General features: G+C 39.1%; 2 protein-coding genes and 1 long non-coding RNA gene across 10 annotated transcripts; 2 read left to right on the forward strand and 1 right to left on the reverse strand.

Annotated features, from left to right (window-relative positions):
• Positions 1–1600: 1600 nt before the first annotated feature.
• LOC147506836 (chaperonin CPN60-2, mitochondrial-like) lies at positions 1601–5544 on the forward strand. 6 transcript variants are annotated; one of them, XM_086558867.1, is made up of 11 exons: positions 1603–2014; positions 2267–2361; positions 2500–2751; positions 2839–3017; positions 3682–3759; positions 3842–3937; positions 4058–4157; positions 4236–4339; positions 4799–4904; positions 4995–5073; positions 5193–5544. In XM_086558867.1, the coding sequence occupies exons 4-11, from the start codon at positions 2871–2873 to the stop codon at positions 5299–5301; spliced, it is 819 nt and encodes a 272-aa protein (XP_086414993.1). In that variant the 5' UTR covers positions 1603–2014; positions 2267–2361; positions 2500–2751; positions 2839–2870; the 3' UTR covers positions 5302–5544. The 6 variants fall into 6 exon arrangements, with proteins under 6 accessions (XP_086414990.1, XP_086414993.1, XP_086414992.1 ...); XM_086558869.1 differs by adding an exon at positions 3103–3149 and having other exon boundaries at positions 1606–2014; positions 2267–2751; XM_086558864.1 differs by lacking the exon at positions 2500–2751 and having other exon boundaries at positions 1601–2014; positions 2267–2381.
• LOC147506837 (uncharacterized) lies at positions 3156–12144 on the reverse strand. Its single transcript, XR_015193988.1, has 3 exons — positions 12005–12144; positions 6297–6411; positions 3156–3410 (listed from the first exon to the last, which is right to left on the reverse strand). It is a non-coding gene; the product is annotated as an uncharacterized LOC147506837 (long non-coding RNA).
• A 235-nt stretch (positions 12145–12379) lies between these two features.
• On the forward strand, positions 12380–17764 carry LOC147506838 (putative disease resistance protein RGA1). 3 transcript variants are annotated; one of them, XM_086558862.1, is made up of 4 exons: positions 12380–15310; positions 15928–16028; positions 16995–17170; positions 17254–17759. In XM_086558862.1, exon 1 carries the CDS (start codon positions 12385–12387, stop codon positions 15109–15111), a length of 2727 nt encoding a protein of 908 aa, XP_086414988.1. In that variant the 5' UTR covers positions 12380–12384; the 3' UTR covers positions 15112–15310; positions 15928–16028; positions 16995–17170; positions 17254–17759. The 3 variants fall into 3 exon arrangements, 2 of the variants coding, with proteins under 2 accessions (XP_086414988.1, XP_086414989.1); XM_086558863.1 differs by having other exon boundaries at positions 15928–16002; XR_015193984.1 differs by lacking the exon at positions 12380–15310 and adding an exon at positions 15348–15380 and having other exon boundaries at positions 17254–17764.
• The last annotated feature ends 147 nt before the right edge of the window (positions 17765–17911 follow it).

The raw sequence follows: 17911 nt of genomic DNA on the forward strand, positions 1-17911 counted from the left end.
AAGGAAAGAAATTTCTTACAGTTCTATTACAGGCCCTAGGAAAGGCGCAACTCTATCCAGACCATCAAGATTTGCAAGTGATTGAACAAAGATGGTGCTAACCAAGCACGACCCTAATTACAAAGAAGTGCTAGCTAAAAACAAACTACACATGCCAAACTATTGAACCAATTTACAACAAGCATTTTGATTTTTGAGAGTACCTGTTCAATGAGGTATGTGATGTGAAAAAAATTGAATATGAGAAAGATAGAAATAAAAAAAAAAATAGTGAAAAAATATGACGTAGAGAGATTGAGAGACCGAGAGTTTGAGAGAGAAAGAGAGAGAGATCGATAGTTTGAAAGAGAAAGAGATAAGAGATGAGAGCGAAAGAGAATACCTGAGAAGAGAGCGAGTTGATCGAGCGAGAGAGGCAGCAATGAGAAAGAGAGGAGAGATCGAGAGGGAGAGGTGTTTCTATTTTCCCAATGAGAAAATACCGGGTGACTAATTCAACTTTGGGGGGAGGTGTTTTCTATTTTCCCACTTCTAGTGGGATAATTTGATTTGCCGGCTAATTCCAAATAGTATTTGCCAGGGCCCTTAAATACACCCAAACACTGGCAAATGGTGCTTCTAGTGGGAAAATACAATCAGCCACCCCTATTTGCCAGTTAACAAACACACCCTTAGTCTTTATATTAAGTCTAAGTGACCGATCCTCGGCTACCTGGACGGCTCACATGTCCACTTAGCCACAATCAGCCACCCATATTTGCCAGTTAACAAACACACCCTTAGTCTTTATATTAAGTCTAAGTGGACCGATCCTCGGCTACGGGCCGGCTCACATGTCCACTTAGCCACTTGGATGGCTCACATGTCCACTTAGCCCACTGGGCGGCTCATTTGTTCTAGTTAGCCACTTGGGCGGCTCTCCGCATTATGAAGTAGACATCGGACGCCCGGTCACCACATGAGCGGTCACATGTTCGGTTAACCGATCCTATCTAGTAAGAGTCCTTGTCTTTGTCTGTCGGGACTCTTATTTTCTATTTCTATAAATAGGACTCTTCACTTAACAAAGAATGGCGTTTTTAGAGACTTGATTACGGATACATATTGCGGATCGTAGTGACCATTAAGGCGCGGCCTCTCATTCTTTATACAACATCTCCCTGCGGATTCAATAGTGTGTGCGGGTGAATTCATGACAATAGTGTGTGCGGGTGAATTCATACCCAAACATAATTGGCCGATGCGTGGGGATATGATGCGTCCACATTCGCACCCCGGCTAACGAACTCATTAGGGACTTAGTCTTTATATTAAGTCTAAGTGACCGATCCTCGGCTACTGGGGCGGCTCACATGTCCCACTTAGCACTTGGATGGCTCCACATGTCCACTTAGCCACTGGGCGGCTCCATGTTCTAGTTAGCCACTTGAGCGGCTCATTATGAAGTAGAAATCGGGGCGGCCCGATCCCAATCACATGAGGCGGTCGTGTTTCAGTTAACCAGATCTATCTAGTAAGAGTCCTTTGTTGTCTTTCTTATTTTCTATTTCTATAAATATGACTCTTCACTTAACAAAGAATGACGTTTTTTAGAGACTTGATTCTGGATACATATTCTGGATACGTAGACAGCCATTAAGGCACAGTCTCATTCTTTATACAACATCTCCCCTTGCAGATTCAATAGTGTGTCTGGGTGAATTCATACCCAAACAACAAACAAGTTTATTTAGGCAGTTTATTTTGCTTAGTTTCTTATAAGCTCAATTTTCTTTGTGACTTTTCTCTTTTCAGTAACATGGTTATACAAACAGCACTAAACCTTTTCTAATTATAAACAGATATAAAGAGAGTTTGGTAGTGAAGGTGAACTAATAGCTATATCTTAATGAATTAAATATATGATGACTAATGGCAGGGTATCTAAAGACATGTATGCTCCTGCTCTTAGTGGAATCATGCTATCCATTGGGATTCAACTATCCGTGGATGATTTCGCTCTTGTAGTTAAGTGGTGAGATTTTTTTCTTTCCCTTCATTTTGTGCAATTCTTATTTATGATTGAATTGAAATGAAGTGACTAATGACAAGAAGGTTATAAAGAAGATCATCAAGGAAGGAGAAGGTTGTGAGCGTCCAAATGAAGGAACAATGGATAATAAGGAGTATTAATTCGATTTCTGTTATTGTAATAAATTGTAGGAGTTCTTAGTGGAATGGGATGCGTTGTAGTGTGCATAATAATGTTATCTCATTTGTCTGACAGTGAAACTTATTGGGAAGTTGCAAGATGGAACTGTATTTCTGAAGAAGGGTCATGACGATGATGAGCTATTTATTTTTTTTGCAAAAATGCAAGCGGTTTGTATTAACATCCAAAAGTAATTTACACATTACAGTTCTCACTTAGACATTCTAGTCTACTCATGCTATTCCACTCTCACAGACTAAGCTGCATACATTAAGCTCTCACTCTCTCATCTTCTCTGTCTCTTATAGATAGTTCCAGTTCTGTCTTCAAGCAATATTTTATTTAGTTCTTCTTCTACTGGAAGTAAAAACTTACTCAATCCTAGTGGACCTCTTAGCGATTCCAAAAAATCCGCAGCTCGACTTGATTCTCTATAAACATGGACTATAGTAACACGTTCCATGTGCTGCATTAAATCCCAAATCTGCAGTACTTCATTCTCAACTGACCAAGGCATAGATTCCTTCTTATTTAGCTATTTGAGTTCAAGACGGATGAAGGTGATTTTTCATGTCGGTGGACTTTGCATGCTTTCTTTGTTATCAATATTAAACTGGATACTAAAGTGTAGTCTTTACATTTTGCAGAGCAAGTTATTGGTGGACTTGATAGAGTTGTCATGACAATGAAGAAAGGGGATGAGGTTGCAGAGTTGACTATTGCTCCAGAATATGGTTTCGGTTCATCCGAATCCAAGCAAGAATTGGCTGTTGTTCCCCCGAATTCAACATTATACTATCAAGTTGAGCTTGAATCCTTTGTCAAGGTATCTTCAGTGAGATTTCTCTTTGTGCGGCTCTTGCATTGTGCTTGGTATGAGTGAGTTTAAAATTTTCCTTTTCTATCATTAGGAGAGAGAATCATGGGACGAACACACCTGAGAAAATTGAAGCTGCTGGTAAGAAGAAAGAGGAAGGAAATGTAGGAAAAGACATAAAGGAAACAAAAATGAAACTAAAACACAAAGCATGTATGGATTGAGTTGTCGACAAGCGCTAGGGAAGCTCTCTTGTCCCACGGCATCTACTTGCCACCTTAATTCTTGACTAAAGTGCCTTCTGAGTGACTTTTGATTTGATCTCTGTAGTCCAGACGTGTTTTTCTCAAGGAATTTCTTTTCTTAATAACATTCTTGGAGCTATATCAATAATCTTCTGTCCTGTTTCACAACAGAACAAAAGTAACTAGCCTCGTAAGGCTACCTTGCATTGGGAATGCTCTCAGTGGGAGTTCTCCACATCTAGCGAAAGATGTCTTCTGTCTATCATCTTCCATTGGTGTTTGTGCCATTTATCCTTTATAATCGAACAAATCAATATAGTGTCTTATCGGGTGCTGGTTCTCAAACTTAGAGTACTATCTAGATATTTGTGAATCTGTGATTTGTACTGATGTTCACAGTGATTGAGAATTCTAATGACAATATGTAGGTAACAATCTCAAAAGATGAAACAGTTGTTCTTGATGGGGCAGGTGGCAAGAAAGCCATCGAAGAAAGATGTGAGCTGGTATGTTGCATTTCATCACTCAATGTCAACGTGAGACCTATAGTAGCCTTTATAATTGATTTTGTTGTCTTTGTGATGACAGCTTAGGTCTACAATTGAATTAAGCACTTCGGAATATGACCAAGAGAAGCTACAAGAAAGGCTGGCAAAGCTTTCTGGTGGTGTTGCAGTTTTAAAAGTATAGTTCCCTCTTCCTGGTCAATGATATACTTAATTTCCATTCATTTAGACGATATCAGATTCATGATGCTTGCAAGTCCATAAGAACTGACTTTCAGTTGTGCTAACTATTTTGCAGATTGGTGGAGCTAGTGAAGCTGAAGTTGGTGAAAAGAAGGATAGGGTTACTGATGCTCTAAATGCAACTAAGGCAGCTGTTGAAGAGGGTATTGTGCCAGGTAATTTTTAATTATTTCTCTGTTTTCCATAGTTTGTTTCTACAGTACAGTGGGATCCTTAAAGATTTTTTTTTTCAGGTGGTGGTGTTGCTCTTCTTTATGCATCAAGGGAGCTGGACAAGCTGCAGACAGCCAATTTTGACCAGAAAATTGGGGTTCAGATAATCCAGAATGCTCTGAAGGTAAATACTAAACACTGCCATATTTCTGTTGCAATTTGTTTCTCAAGTTTTGTTTAAAAAGGAAGAGTTTGTGTTGGCTCAGTTTTCTAGCCAGCATAAGGAGATACTTGATCATGATACTCGTACACTATCAATTCGTAATCCCAGTGTATTGGTATCTGTGATTATACCCATGCTTTGTAACGTGCTAACGTAAATGTTCTTCCAACTTTAATACGTCAAAACCTTCTTGAAGTGTCCATATTCATTATGTAATCGTTCTCGGACCCCACTGGGATATGTCAGTTGTGTTACATGAAGGGTTGTGTACGATTGTGATCATACTTAGCTGATTCTTAAATTGCGATCACTGTACAAAAGATGCCAAGTGAAGTTCACTGTCATCATGTTTATTTGTCGTGCCTGATCACTGCTGTTTACTCTATACATGACTTTTTTTGGGGGAATTTTTTTCTTCAGACCCCTGTGCATACGATTGCTTCCAATGCTGGTGTGGAAGGGGCTGTGGTTGTTGGCAAGCTGTTGGAGCAGGATAATACCGATCTTGGATATGATGCAGCCAAAGGTTTCTAATTTGTTTTGTAGTTTTAGTTTGATTCACTGTTCGATGTTTGATCTGATGTTAACTTTTATTCCCTGCTGCTTTGGGGATCAGGTGAATACGTGGACATGATTAAGGCTGGAATTGTTGATCCTTTGAAAGTAATAAGAACCACATTGGTGGATGCTGCTAGGTAATTTTAATCCATTCTGTAAAATGCTTACATTTTCGGATTTTCCTCTTGATTCATAGATTATAGTGGGTTCCTTCTTTTCGATTGGTTGACTGAGTTTTTTATTTCTTTTTGTACAGTGTGTCATCTTTGATGACCACAACTGAGGCTGTTGTAGTTGAGCTTCCAAAGGAAGAGAACAGCAGTGCTTCAGCAATGGGTGGTGGTATGGGTGGCATGGATTATTGAAGGCAGTCGTGGACCTGACATGTATCCCTCTCTTTTGAGGAGTGACATTAAATTGGAGAGAGCATTGAAAATCAATCGAGTCATTTTTTCAATTTAATTTTGATATTCCAATATGATTTGATAAATCTCTGCTTTGGAAAAAATGTTTCTTCCCTTGTCATGTCAAGAGGCAGGATGTATTCATAGTGAGAGTACTAGCTCCTGGGGACGTTTGTTCTATAATAGTTGGTTGTTTCACCTCCATTGATTTACTACTCATTGATTCTCAGATTTTATATGAGGAGTTTGACTACACAATTCTCAAATTTCTACTCATGATAACTGTAGAGAAAAAGGCGTTCTTTACGCTTTTTTCCGTCGAGGCCAAGCGACGCTCAAAGAAGCGACTTCGCTCGGGTATTTGACGACATTACAAGTGTTTTTGGCGACCAGCTCAAAGAGCTGGCAGCCAGCTTCAGTCTTTTGTGGGCCATTCTGAAGAATCGCGATTTTGGTTTTGGTATAAAAACAAAATCAGTTTTGGAAAACCTAACTTTTCCAAAACCAAAAAGAAAGTGATTACAAGAGAACAATTCTTTGTGAGTTGAGTGTTCATTCTTTGTGAGTGAATTGAGAGACTTGTGTCTGTTACTCGGACATCTAGTAAAGCTTGGAACTCGCGGTGTGTGGGCGTAGGCAAATTGCCGAACCAACGATATATCTCGTCTTGTGGTTTGTTCTTCTTTTACATTGATTGTTTTATTTCATATGCTTGTTATTTGATATTGAGAAGTGTTGGGATATTGCTTGGAGGGTGTTGAAGTCTTGTCTAGTGAGAAGGATCAATCTTTGTGTAGGATTGATCCGTTTGGTGTGGGTAACGTTGTTTCCGCAGTTAATTATTCACAACAATAACTAATGCATATTTTCGATCTTTTCCAAACATCATAAGCTTGTGCAAGAACAAAAGATGACAATTGATACACAAAAAGAATAATGAGAATGAAAAGGCTCACTCTTCTTTCCAGCTAACATTGCTTTCTTGATAGTTTCTCCTCCAGACTTGGGAATCATCACAACAAGAATCCTAATATTTAGAGAAGTTATCAGGACACACCATTTTATAAAGATCTGACAAAATGGAGAACAGAATTTTTCAGTCAGAGATTAATCTATCTTAACTGATCAAACTTTTATGGGCTCTCACCTTTACAAGACCTATGATTAGCAAATTGCAAGTGCTCCCCAACAACTTGAAATTGGTTACCATGCACATCAATAAACATTCCATTTCTTCTAATGAATAGACATGGTGTTCAATAACCAAACTAAAGACAGATTAGTAAGGTGATAAAGCATTCAGTAGGACAAATGAAATCAAAGAACGAGGTTCAAATCCTTAGAGGGCCAGGGTAAGCCGTAGCTCAAAAGTGTATATGTGTCAAGTCCTGTCCAACAAAATGTAACCGACTTTGGGAACAATGATTGCTGTGACTAGCGTTTTTTTTTTTTTTTTTTATGTAACAGTAAACCTTTTATTAGACCAAACGTAATTTGCATATGCCCAAGACATCATAAAGGACTTGCATATTTACAACCATTGGCGCCTGATGCCACCATACAGACGAGAATGGCGGAAGGAAAGACAAGTCTCGAACAGGCCCAGTTGAAAAGTGTACATTTGATTGCCGTAACAATCGAGAGTTCTTTACTTGAGCCGCTGCATGCGATGCTAGCGCGTCTGCAGCACCATTTGCTTCACGATAAACCCAACTGAAGTGCACTTCTTGGAAGTTACTCAGCACTATCTTAATCTGAGTAACAATTCGAGCTAGTAACCAATGACAGTTCAAGTTATCATCCGTTAAAACCTTATATAGCAATTGAGAATCTGTTTCTACCTCAACCTTCATATATCCCGCTTCTACCACAATTTGAAGTTCATATAATAGAGCTACAAATTCCGCTTCATTGTTGGTTGCGAAAAAAATTGGAATCGATGCTCCCATTATAAAACGACCTGCTGAATCCCTGAGAATACATCTTCCCCCTGCATATCCTGGATTCCCAATAGAAGCCCCATCTGTATTCAGTTTAACCAGGCCTTCGTTGGGTGGAAACCATTTAATATAAACAAGCATTTTTTCCCTATGCTTCTGGCGGGACCTGACTTCCATAACCAGCTGTATGTGTTTCAAGGCTCTGCTGATGTATCGAGATGGATGCGGACGCTTACCTTGAAACCTTGTTTCATTTCTCACGATCCAAATAATCCACAAGACCCCAACAAAGTAGCAGCACTGCACTTCCCCATTTTGCATTGTCCTTATATATTTTAATAAATACAATAACTGGTCCTTAAAACTGCCAACATTCATATTCCTCCGATCAACAAGGCCACTCAAATTTGTTCCACACCAAATAGCTCTAGAAAAAGGACACTCAAAGAAAACATGAGTTTGTGTTTCAGGAAAGCTCTCACACATGGTGCATTATGGATAAACTTGAAAATGATGAGATGCCAAAATATCCACTGTTGGGACGACACCTTGCAAGCATTGCCATACGAAAAATCTTTGTTTGAATGAGACTTTCATCTTCCAAACATGTTTGTAAAGATTGTTATCCCAAACCAAAGTATCTGTTGCTGTAATCAACTGAATGCAACCATTATATGCAGACTTCACCGAGTATTCTCCATTATCCTCCCATTTCCAGATCAAAGTATCCTTCTCATTTGGTGTTAAAGGTATCGAAACAATTCTCTCCACATATTCTCTGGGCCAAAATTCATTTAACCTCTCCCAATCCGGGTATTGGTATCCATGTCAATGAAGTCGTAAACAAAGTGAAAAGGACGGTCTAGTGGTTTCCCCAAGAAGTTCAATCAAATCCTCGAATGTGGAATCCATTTTTCCTCCCATGCATTAATAGAAGTACCATTCCCTAGCTTCGGACCGATCCAATTGATAATTTTTCGTGTTTCACAAATCCTTTTCCACATAACTGATGAAGTAGATTTTACTTCCGCCTTCAAGAAACTGGAGTTGTGAAAGTACCTCTGTTTCATTTGATGAGCCCATAATGATGTTGGATTCAGAAGATCCCAACCTTTCTTTGCCAGTAAAACATAATTTTGTAACTGCAGTTCCTTGATGCCCAACCCTCCATTATTCTTTGACATACATGCTAACTTCCACGGGAAATAATGAAGTTTCCTTGTTGATGGTGTATGGCCCCATAAAAAAGATCTTTTGATAATCTCCATTCGATCCAGTATCTGTGCAGGTAAAATTGTACAAGACATAGCATGAGTAGGCAGCGAAGATAAAACTGAATTAACCAGAGTGAGTCGGCCTGCCTTAGATAAACAATTAGCTTTCCATCCTGCCAGTTTCCTTTGAAATCTTTCCAGAAGAGGACTAAACTTCTGAACTCTACCCTTCCCTGTTAAATTTGGTACTCCCAAGTACATTGGCAGGACAGAAGTAGACGGCATCATGAAACTTTTTCTCAAAAAATAAACAAACCTTCTATGCAATTTGGGGTGATGAATTATTTGCGACTTGGTTCTGTTGATAGTCTGACCTGACACTCTACAATACTCCTTTAGCAAATTGTTCAAATGATGTTGCTCCTCGAATCCACACTTACCCAGCACTAAAAGATCATCAGCATACATTAAATGAGACACCGGTTGACAAAATCTCCCCAATTTGCAACCATGTATAAGCCCTTCTCTGTTCAGTTTCAAGAAATTCAAAGACAGAAGCTCTGAACATAAAATAAAAAGGTAGGGCTAAAGGGGATCACCCTGTCTTAGTCCTCGAGATGGCTTAAAAAAACCATGTGCAGCACCATTTAGTAACATAGAGTAAGAAACATTATGAACACAAAGCATTATCTTGTTAATCCAGTCCACCGGAAACTCAAACTTGGTCAGCATCACTCTCAGAAAACTCCATTCGATTTTATCATAAGCTTTCTGAATATCAATCTTTAGAGCAAAATATTTAGCTTTTCTATTCCCATGCCCTCTTATCTTATGATAAAATTCATTTGCAAGCAAAACATTGTCATGAATACTTCTCTTGGGTAAGAAGGCAGTCTGAAACGGACCAATAATTCTTTGCAGGATAGGTCTCAATCGATTGACAATAATCTTAGAGATAATTTTGTAAACCACATTTGTCAAACTGATTGGTCAAAAATGTTCCGGGAGTGAAGGATTCATGATTTTTGGAATTAAAGCAATGAAGGAATGATTTAGCTGCAGGGAGAAAGAGCCCGAAAGGAAAAAGACTTTCTTGTCGCACTTACTTGATCCCCACCAAATTCGAAATCTTTGGAAAAAAAATGCCTGATATCCATCCGGTCCTGGAGATTTAAAAGGCTTCATATGCTTCAGAGCAGTGACAATTTCTTCAGTATCAACTCCTCTTAACAAGTTGGATTTTTCATCTTCATCAAGATATGGGGCTTGAACATTGAAAATCTGTGACATAAGATCAGGTTCCGAAGTAGTCATTGTGTCCTCAAAAAATTCACTGAGCCTCTCACCTATCTGTCTCCTTTCAGTTAAAATTCCACCATTTCTATCTCTGATTGAGTGTATATAATTTCTTTGTCTTCGGCAGTTTACCATGTTATGGTAGAACCTTGTATTCTGCTCTCCAAATTGGAACCAATCTAGACAAGCTTTTTGCCCCCAATGATTTGCTTGTTGTACTAGGATATCATTATGTTCCAGTATCAATTCATTCTCCACCCTGAATAAATCTTCTGTCTCGTTGTCATTCTCTATCAAACTTTGAATCTCACTCAGCCTCTGTAAAACACATTCCAACTTATGTTCCACCTCGCCAAACACATGCTTATTCCACCATCTTAAATTTTTTTGACCGTTTTGCAGCTTCTTACATAAGACAAAAGAAGGAGAACCCCGCAACTCATTTTGAAAAGCATCTCTTATCTGTTCCTGACAGCCATCATGTTGCGCCCACATTATTTCAAACCTGAAAGGCCGTCTAACCATTACCCTGTCTTGTAACAACTTTAAAATCAGAAACTTATGATCAGAACTGGTGGCCAACTCATGATGAACTCTCTGACCCGGAGAATCTTGAGCGCCAACCTTCATTTGCCATCATTCGATCAATTCGTTCATATTGATACGTGCCTCCCATTACGTCTATTTGTCCGGTGTAAATACTACCCACAAAACCCAAATCAAACAGCTCACAATCATCAATCATATTCAAGAAATTTCTAACTTTGGAATAATTAAAAAGTTTTCCCCCACATTTTTCTTCAGGACAAGTTATTTCATTAAAATCTCCCATGAGCAACCATGATTCATTATTTGTGGGTTTAAACATAGTAAGAGCAGGCCACTGTAATCTCCTAATGCAAGATTTAGAGTTTCCATAGACACATGACAAAAAGAAACCTTCATGTACTCCATTCACTTTTGCTGAGATTTTACAGTGAATGAACCAAGAGTCGGACATCATAACTTCGATAACCACACTTTTTTCCCAAAAGATCCACAAGCCACCAGACAACCCGTGGCTTGGAACTACAAAAGACTCGAAATCCCCTAATCTTTTAATTAAACTGACTCATTTATTTACAGAACACTTAGTTTCCATAACAAACATAAATATAGGCCTGACATCCTTGATTTTTGTTTGACTCCTCCATCATCGAAGGTCGGCCACTCCCTCGACTGTTCCAAGCTAGTAGACTCATGGAATCTTTGGGGTCTGCTTACGGCCAGAACCCTTAACCGACTGATGTTTTTTTTCTTTCCCCACTGAATTCTTCTGCAGTATGTTAGGGCGCACAACATCCACCTCACAGTCATTATGAATAGGAGTTTTTCTTCTTGCTTCTCGATCCTCCTCAAAGAAACTTTCAACCAGTTCATTGACATTCTCCCTGTCTTGTTTCATCTCATCCTTGGCTGCTACCCCTTGCGTTAACACCTAACATTCATAAACATATAACCAGGATTTTAGGCAAAATACTTGGCATGAACTAAGAACTTGCGCAACAATATCAGATATGTATGGAAATATAGACAAAGGTAAGAGAATGGCCTTAACAGACGATTTACTACAACAATTAACCAGATCGGCAAAAACTGCAGGCAATTTGATAGCTCTATCCATGTGACTCGGCAGCCAAACACCAAATCCAACACTTAAGCCAACTATGGTGTGCGTTATAACATAGCTCTATCTAAGTACATGCATGGTGTAGGATTTCTAACACTATTCTAAGATTGCTTCTATTCACATTGAAGACTACCTTTTATTGCGTTTTCAATGATAGATGGAGAATTAGTAGTGAATATTAGACTGCGTCAAGGCGACACCTCCACGATCGGTTCTCTTAGAGTCTTTGTAGCATCATATATAATTTCTTATTAGCACGAGGAACCATGTATAAAAGACAACATGCTATTTGACAATGTGGCAGTCAAAGGTTTGGAAATCCATACTACGGGCATTATCTAACTACTATTAACACTTTAAGCAAACAGAAAACAGTAAATAAGATATATATATATCCCAAAAATTATATATAAAACCAAAGTTTATCCTACATGAATTCGCATGTGACTTTTTAAGTGTGGGATTCATCTATTTTCTCTATTAACAAGAAAAGAATACATTTTTAGTCATTTATCAAAAGGAATGGAATATATACATTGAAGTACCTTTCAGCGAAGGAAACGTCAGTGCAAGGGATACTGCCAAGTTTCGGATCATGAGAAAAAGGGAATGAGATTCTGTTCTTGTGAAAAGTTGAGGTTGTGGGGTTTAAGAGGTGTTAGTTGTTTATAAGTTGAAGTGAAGTTGAAATCATTATTGCTTGTGAAGAGAGAAATGAATAATTCATTTGGCTTTAAATATTCGGTTCCTCCACAACAAAAACTATCCACTTTTCCACAACCTAACATCAATAATTCATTCGAGCTCCATTATATCTCTCTTTGATTTTGTCTTCCTCTCCCATTATTGGTCTTCACACAAAAAACCTACTAGAGTAACGTAAGCTTCTTGTATCTCATTTCTTCTTTGTTGATCAATAAAAAAAATGGCTGAAGCAATAGTTTCTGCTGTCATGGACCAGTTGACCTCAGTCTTTCTAAAAGAACTTGAACAGGAGGTCAGGTTAGTGGTTGGCGTTCGTAAAGAAAAAGAGAAACTTGACGATCAACTCAATCTGATCAAAGCGGTGCTTGAAGACGCTGAAAAGAAGGAAATACATGATGATGGATTATCAGTGAAGGTTTGGTTGGGACAGCTCAAAGATGTGATGTATGATGCAGAGGATGTTTTGGATGAATGGAACACACGAATTCTCATTTCTGCTAATGGCCCTCACGTTGCCAACAGGGTGCGTTCCTACTTGTTATCTCTGTGTGCTTGCTTTAAACATCTTGGTGTACGCCACGACATTGCTCGTAGGATTCAAGGCATAAGAGAAGGACTAGATGTGATTGCTCTTAGGAAGGATCAACTAGGCCTCGTTCAGAGTCATAGTCATCACGAGGAACCTCGACAACTCACTAGCTCTGTTGTGGATGTATCAGAGGTATTCGGTCGGGATCTTGACAAACAAAATATACAAAGCAGGCTGCTATGTGAGACTAGTCAACAAGAAACTCAGGTCCGTATCCCTATCTTGTCAATAGTTGGAACTGGCGGGTTCGGTAAGACAACTCTTGCGCAGCTAGTGTATAACGAAGAAACTATCACGACCACCTTTGAGCTGAAAATATGGGTTTGTGTTTCTGATCCTTTTGATCGTGAAAGGGTTGTCAGAGAAATCATTGCACAAGCTACTAGAGGGAAGCCACCAAATGTGGTTGGGTGGGAACTTTTACATCAGCATTTGTGCAACTCAGTAAAGGGAAAGCGGTTTTTGCTCGTGCTAGATGATGTTTGGACTGAAGATTCCGGTCTTTGGGAGCCATTGAAGTTATCTCTGGATGGTGGTAAGCGAGGAAGCAAAATCATCGTTACCACACGTAACGAGGGAGTTGCAAAGATGGTTGGTTCATATATATACAGGCTTGCACAATTGTCAGATGATGACTGCTGGCACATATTTAGGCAAATAGCTTTTTCCGGAAGATCGGAAGAAGAATGCGAAAGATTGAAGGGGATTGGACAAGAACTCGCGAAGAAATGCAAAGGTGTTCCACTAGCTGTCAAGACATTAGCAAGTCTAATGCGATTCAAACAAGCAAAAGAAGATTGGGTGGGTGTATTAGAAAGTGACGTTTGGGAAACACAAGAAAAAGGTTTCTTACCTGCTCTTTTGTTGAGCTATCACGCTTTGCCGTCAGTTTTGAAACGATGTTTTATGTACTGTGCAATCTTCCCAAAAGACCAGAACATGGAGAAGGATGAGTTGGTGAAGCTATGGATGGCACAAGGTTATCTCGGTTATGATGGAGCAAGAGAGCTAGAGAGGGTTGGTGTCGAGTATTTTGATGCTCTGGCGATGCGTTCATTCTTCCAAGATTTTAAGAAAGACAAAGATGGAAGCATTGTTGAATGCAAGGTGCATGATCTCATACATGACTTTGCCGAGTTCCTCACAAAAGCTGATTGCTCTGTTTTGGTGAATAATGAGAAAATTAGTAGTCACAAGATTCGTCATTTGGCCGTTGATGATGTAAAGAATCCATCTATCTATGAAGCGAAAAAATTACGCACGCTGTTGGTAGAAATACCACCCAGGTCGGTACCTTCTGCATTACACCAGTTGACATCTTCTGCATTACACCAGTTGACATGTCTTAGGACTTTAAACTTGAGTAGTCATTACCTTGAAGTACTTCCAAGTGAAGTGAGTAGATTATTACATCTTCGGTACCTTGATTTGTCTGACAATCCAAGACTGAAGGAGTTGCCTGAGACAGTGAGAAGTCTAGTTAATTTGCAAACACTGAAGCTTAACTATTGTTCTAGGCTTTGCAAACTGCCTGAAGGAATTGGGGAGCTTTCTAACCTAAGACATCTGGAAGTTGAAAACACTGATATAAAGTATTATCCGCGAGGAGGCATTGAGAGATTGAGTCAGCTTCGAACATTAAGTAAGTTTGTTGTGAGTGATGGAAGCAGAAAAGGGTCCGTGATTGGGGAACTAGGAAATCTCAATTCTCTAAAAGGAAGCCTAGTTATTGAGGAGTTAAGGCATGTAAAAAGTGTGAAAGAGGCCAAGCAGGCAGAATTGGAGAAAAAGAAAAATATTTCAAGGTTGGTGTTGAATTTTGGATATAAAGAATATGAGCAAGATGTTTTCCACGTCGGCAGCGAAGAGGAGATACGAAGGATGGAAGGTGTTCTTGAAAATCTGGAACCACATAAAGAAAGCTTGGAACGATTGGAAATCTTCTTCTATGTTGGCTCCACGCTCCCTACTTGGATGCCCAATATTACATACTTGGTCCTTAGTTATTGCCCAAATTTGAAGGTGGAACCGCACTACCTTTTTCCTCCTCGGCTTGAAAGTCTGGAATTATGGTACGATGTAGGTGTTCTTTCAAAATCGTTAATGTCTCTCACCCACAACAACAACCTGAGGACTCTTCAAATCTGGTGTTATCCGCATTCCTCTCTCCCTCAAGGATTAAGCCAATTCACGTCACTTAAAGAATTGAGTTTTCAAGTCTGCCTATCCCTTGATTTCAAGCCAGAGGAGTTGAAACCACTCACCATGCTTCGCAAATTGGACATCCGCGGCTGCTCTGATCGTACTAGAGAGGAGGACTGGAGCATCTTAACCCACATTCCCAACATTGAAATATAGTAAAAGCAGAAACTGACTTATTAGTTCTTCTGACGGAAAATACATTATTCATTTTTCATTACACAATTGAACGAAAACATGAAGAAGATTTCGTGTTTTACAGAAGCCCAATTGAAGGAGTATTAAAGCGAGGCGGCAGATTCTTATGTACAAAATCATATTTTGGAGGACTGTTATATTAGAGATTTTTTTTTACATTGTAAGTCTGTTCACCTTTTCTTGGACAAATTCTCTCTCTATTTCTGCTGACATTGTCATCTTGCTTTCAGGTTCTTTTCAAGTTTGTCGTCATAAAGCTTTTCATTCATTTTTTTTTTACTTTTGCACGTGGGTCATTTTTTAACACGTTTTCTCGGTATAGGTTAGTTAGAAATAAAGATCCTGATGATTTAAGGTGAATTCATCAGTTAGTGAAGCTTTACCTACGTAAAATAAGTAAAGACAAGTGTTTTCGGTTTATAGTTGGTTGTTTTTTACTTCCTTTGCATTTAGCTATTGACTTAATTATGTATTTAAAAATTACTATTACATCTTCTTTTACAGTAGAAAAGATGCTGATGAATAATTTATTTGTGGCAATTACTTACTGGGGAAAGTAGTTGTTGTAGTTTGTCAGTTAATATAAACCTAGTGGGAAATGAAACTTTGCAGGTGCGATCAACTGCGAAAACTTGTTATCAGATGTTTACAAAAACTCGTCATTCAAAGGGTATTTGTTTGGTTTGTTATTGACCTGCATATTGCATCATTTAGCTGATTTTCGTGAGATGGAATTGCTTGGTTATGTTTCCTACTTCTCTTTTGTCCATTTTGCAGTTAAATATGAAGCTCAGTTTGAGGATGGTACAGTGGTTTCCAAATTTGAAGGGGTGGACTTTACCGTTGGTGATGGTGGGAGTTTTGTACCTTACTTTAGGGTGAATACTAATTTGATTTGCCGTCATCTTTATTTCCATGGGTCCAATTAGCAATCATATGCCGTCATTTACTAAATTACCCTTACTACTGTAATTAATTGCACATGGTCAAAGTCATTGAGTTTACTGGATCCGAGTTACCCGCTAAGTCAGTCGATCTCACGATTACAAAGCATTCTAAGTTAAGTACCTTAACTAAGTTATTCGCATGGCATCGCAGAAATTTCGATCACACTGTTTCATTCTTTTATAGTAATATGATGTCTATTCTTCGCCGCAAGGAACGAATTTCATCCGGCAAAGAGGGGGCGGTGTATGTACCACTATACTTGTACCCCTACGAACGACCATCATTGGGTACCACTATAAGAGCTGCCCATTAATGAGGAGTGCTTGCTTGCCCACTACTAGGGCAGTCCCACTTGCCTACTAATGAGGCGGGCTTGTTTACCCGCTACTATGGTAGTCCCGCGTGCCTACTAATGTGGCATTCGGGTATGCTCTCTATTGGATCGGAGCAATGACACTACCCACTAATATGGCACCTAAGTTATATATAGCAGGTCCGGAGATATGTCAAGGGATTTTTTCCATATGAAGCTTTTGGAAAGATTTCATACAAAGAGGGAAATATCTCGTCAAATAAGGAAAGGGTATTTTAAGAAATAGGATTCCTATAAATACCCAACAATCATTTCAAACAGAAAACTACGTGCATTTTTGAGACTTGATTCCAGAGAACAATTTGGATACGTAGGCAGCCATTGGTGGTACAGTCTCTTTCACTCTCTATCAACCTCTCCAACAAGATCATTGGTTTGTTTGTGTGAGTTCTCACCCAAACAGTTATGACTACAATTTTATATGAGAATTTTGAATTCTAACGAAGACTATCAGGGATTTGGCATGCTTCCTATGTTATCATGATTAAACTTGATACTGAAGTGTAGTCTTTACATTTTGCAGAGCAAGTTATTGATGGACTTGATAGAGCTGTCATGACGATGAAGAAAGGGGAGGTTGTAGAGTCGACTATTGCTCTAGAATATGGTTTCGGTTCATTTGAATTCAAGCAAGAATTGGCTGTTGTTACCCCGAATTCAACATTATACTATGAAGTTGAGCTTGAATCCTTTGTCAAGGTATCTTCAGTGATTTCTTTTTGTACGGCTCTTGCATTGTGCTTGGTATGAGTGAGTTTAAAATTTTCCTTTTCTTTCAATAGGAGAGAGAATTGTGGGACATGAACACCCCCCCTGAGAAAATTGAAGTCACTGGTAAGAAGAAAGAGGAAGGAAATGATGCATTCAAAGCTGGAAAATATTCTATGGCGACTGAAAATCTCCTTGTAATCAGGCTGGAAAATTTATTGAATATGACACCAACTTCAGTGAAGAGGAAACAAAACAGTCCAAGGTTCTGAAGGTAAGCTGCAATCTGAATAATGCAGTTTGCAAGCTGAAGCTAAAGGACTACAAACAAGCAGAGAAACTATGCACAAACTATGCAGAAGGCTCCTTCCTCCGTAGCTGTATTATATTACCATGATGCTCTACCAAGGCCAATGTAGTTAATAACTCTATGAAGCACCATTTTTGTCTGTCATAACACTCTGTAAAAGGGGCGTTAGTTAAATGAGGAGAGCTGGGACTTATGGCCATCTCAACTTAAGTAAGCCTGTGACCTAATTTGGTAGGAACTTCTTTTTCAATGTATGAAAGGAAAAGCTTTTAAAGACGTAAGTTGCATGGTTGCACCCATCTATTGTGCAGCTTGGATAGTTATTATTAGATACGCAAAAAGATTGGACCATCCCCGGGTACCCATCTTTTCCCGATTCTGGGGTGCACCCACCCCCCGGGCTATCAGTTAAGTTTGCAACT

Source organism: Coptis chinensis, chromosome 4 (genome assembly GCF_015680905.1).
Source record: "Coptis chinensis isolate HL-2020 chromosome 4, ASM1568090v1, whole genome shotgun sequence".
Classification (NCBI taxonomy): Eukaryota; Viridiplantae; Streptophyta; class Magnoliopsida; order Ranunculales; family Ranunculaceae; genus Coptis; species Coptis chinensis.

What these genes read in the sequence shown, in the direction of transcription:
- LOC147506836 (XM_086558864.1), top strand. Translation starts at nt 2,318, where the DNA reads ATGACGATGATGAGCTATTTATTTTTTTTGCAAAAATGCAAGCGGTTT. An exon ending in GTTTGTATTAACATCCAAAA is followed by an intron (nt 2,382 to 2,838) that starts GTAATTTACACA and finishes TACATTTTGCAG; the next exon opens with AGCAAGTTATTGGTGGACTT. An exon ending in TAATCCAGAATGCTCTGAAG is followed by an intron (nt 4,340 to 4,798) that starts GTAAATACTAAA and finishes TTTTTTCTTCAG; the next exon opens with ACCCCTGTGCATACGATTGC.
- LOC147506838 (XM_086558862.1), top strand. Translation starts at nt 12,385, where the DNA reads ATGGCTGAAGCAATAGTTTCTGCTGTCATGGACCAGTTGACCTCAGTC.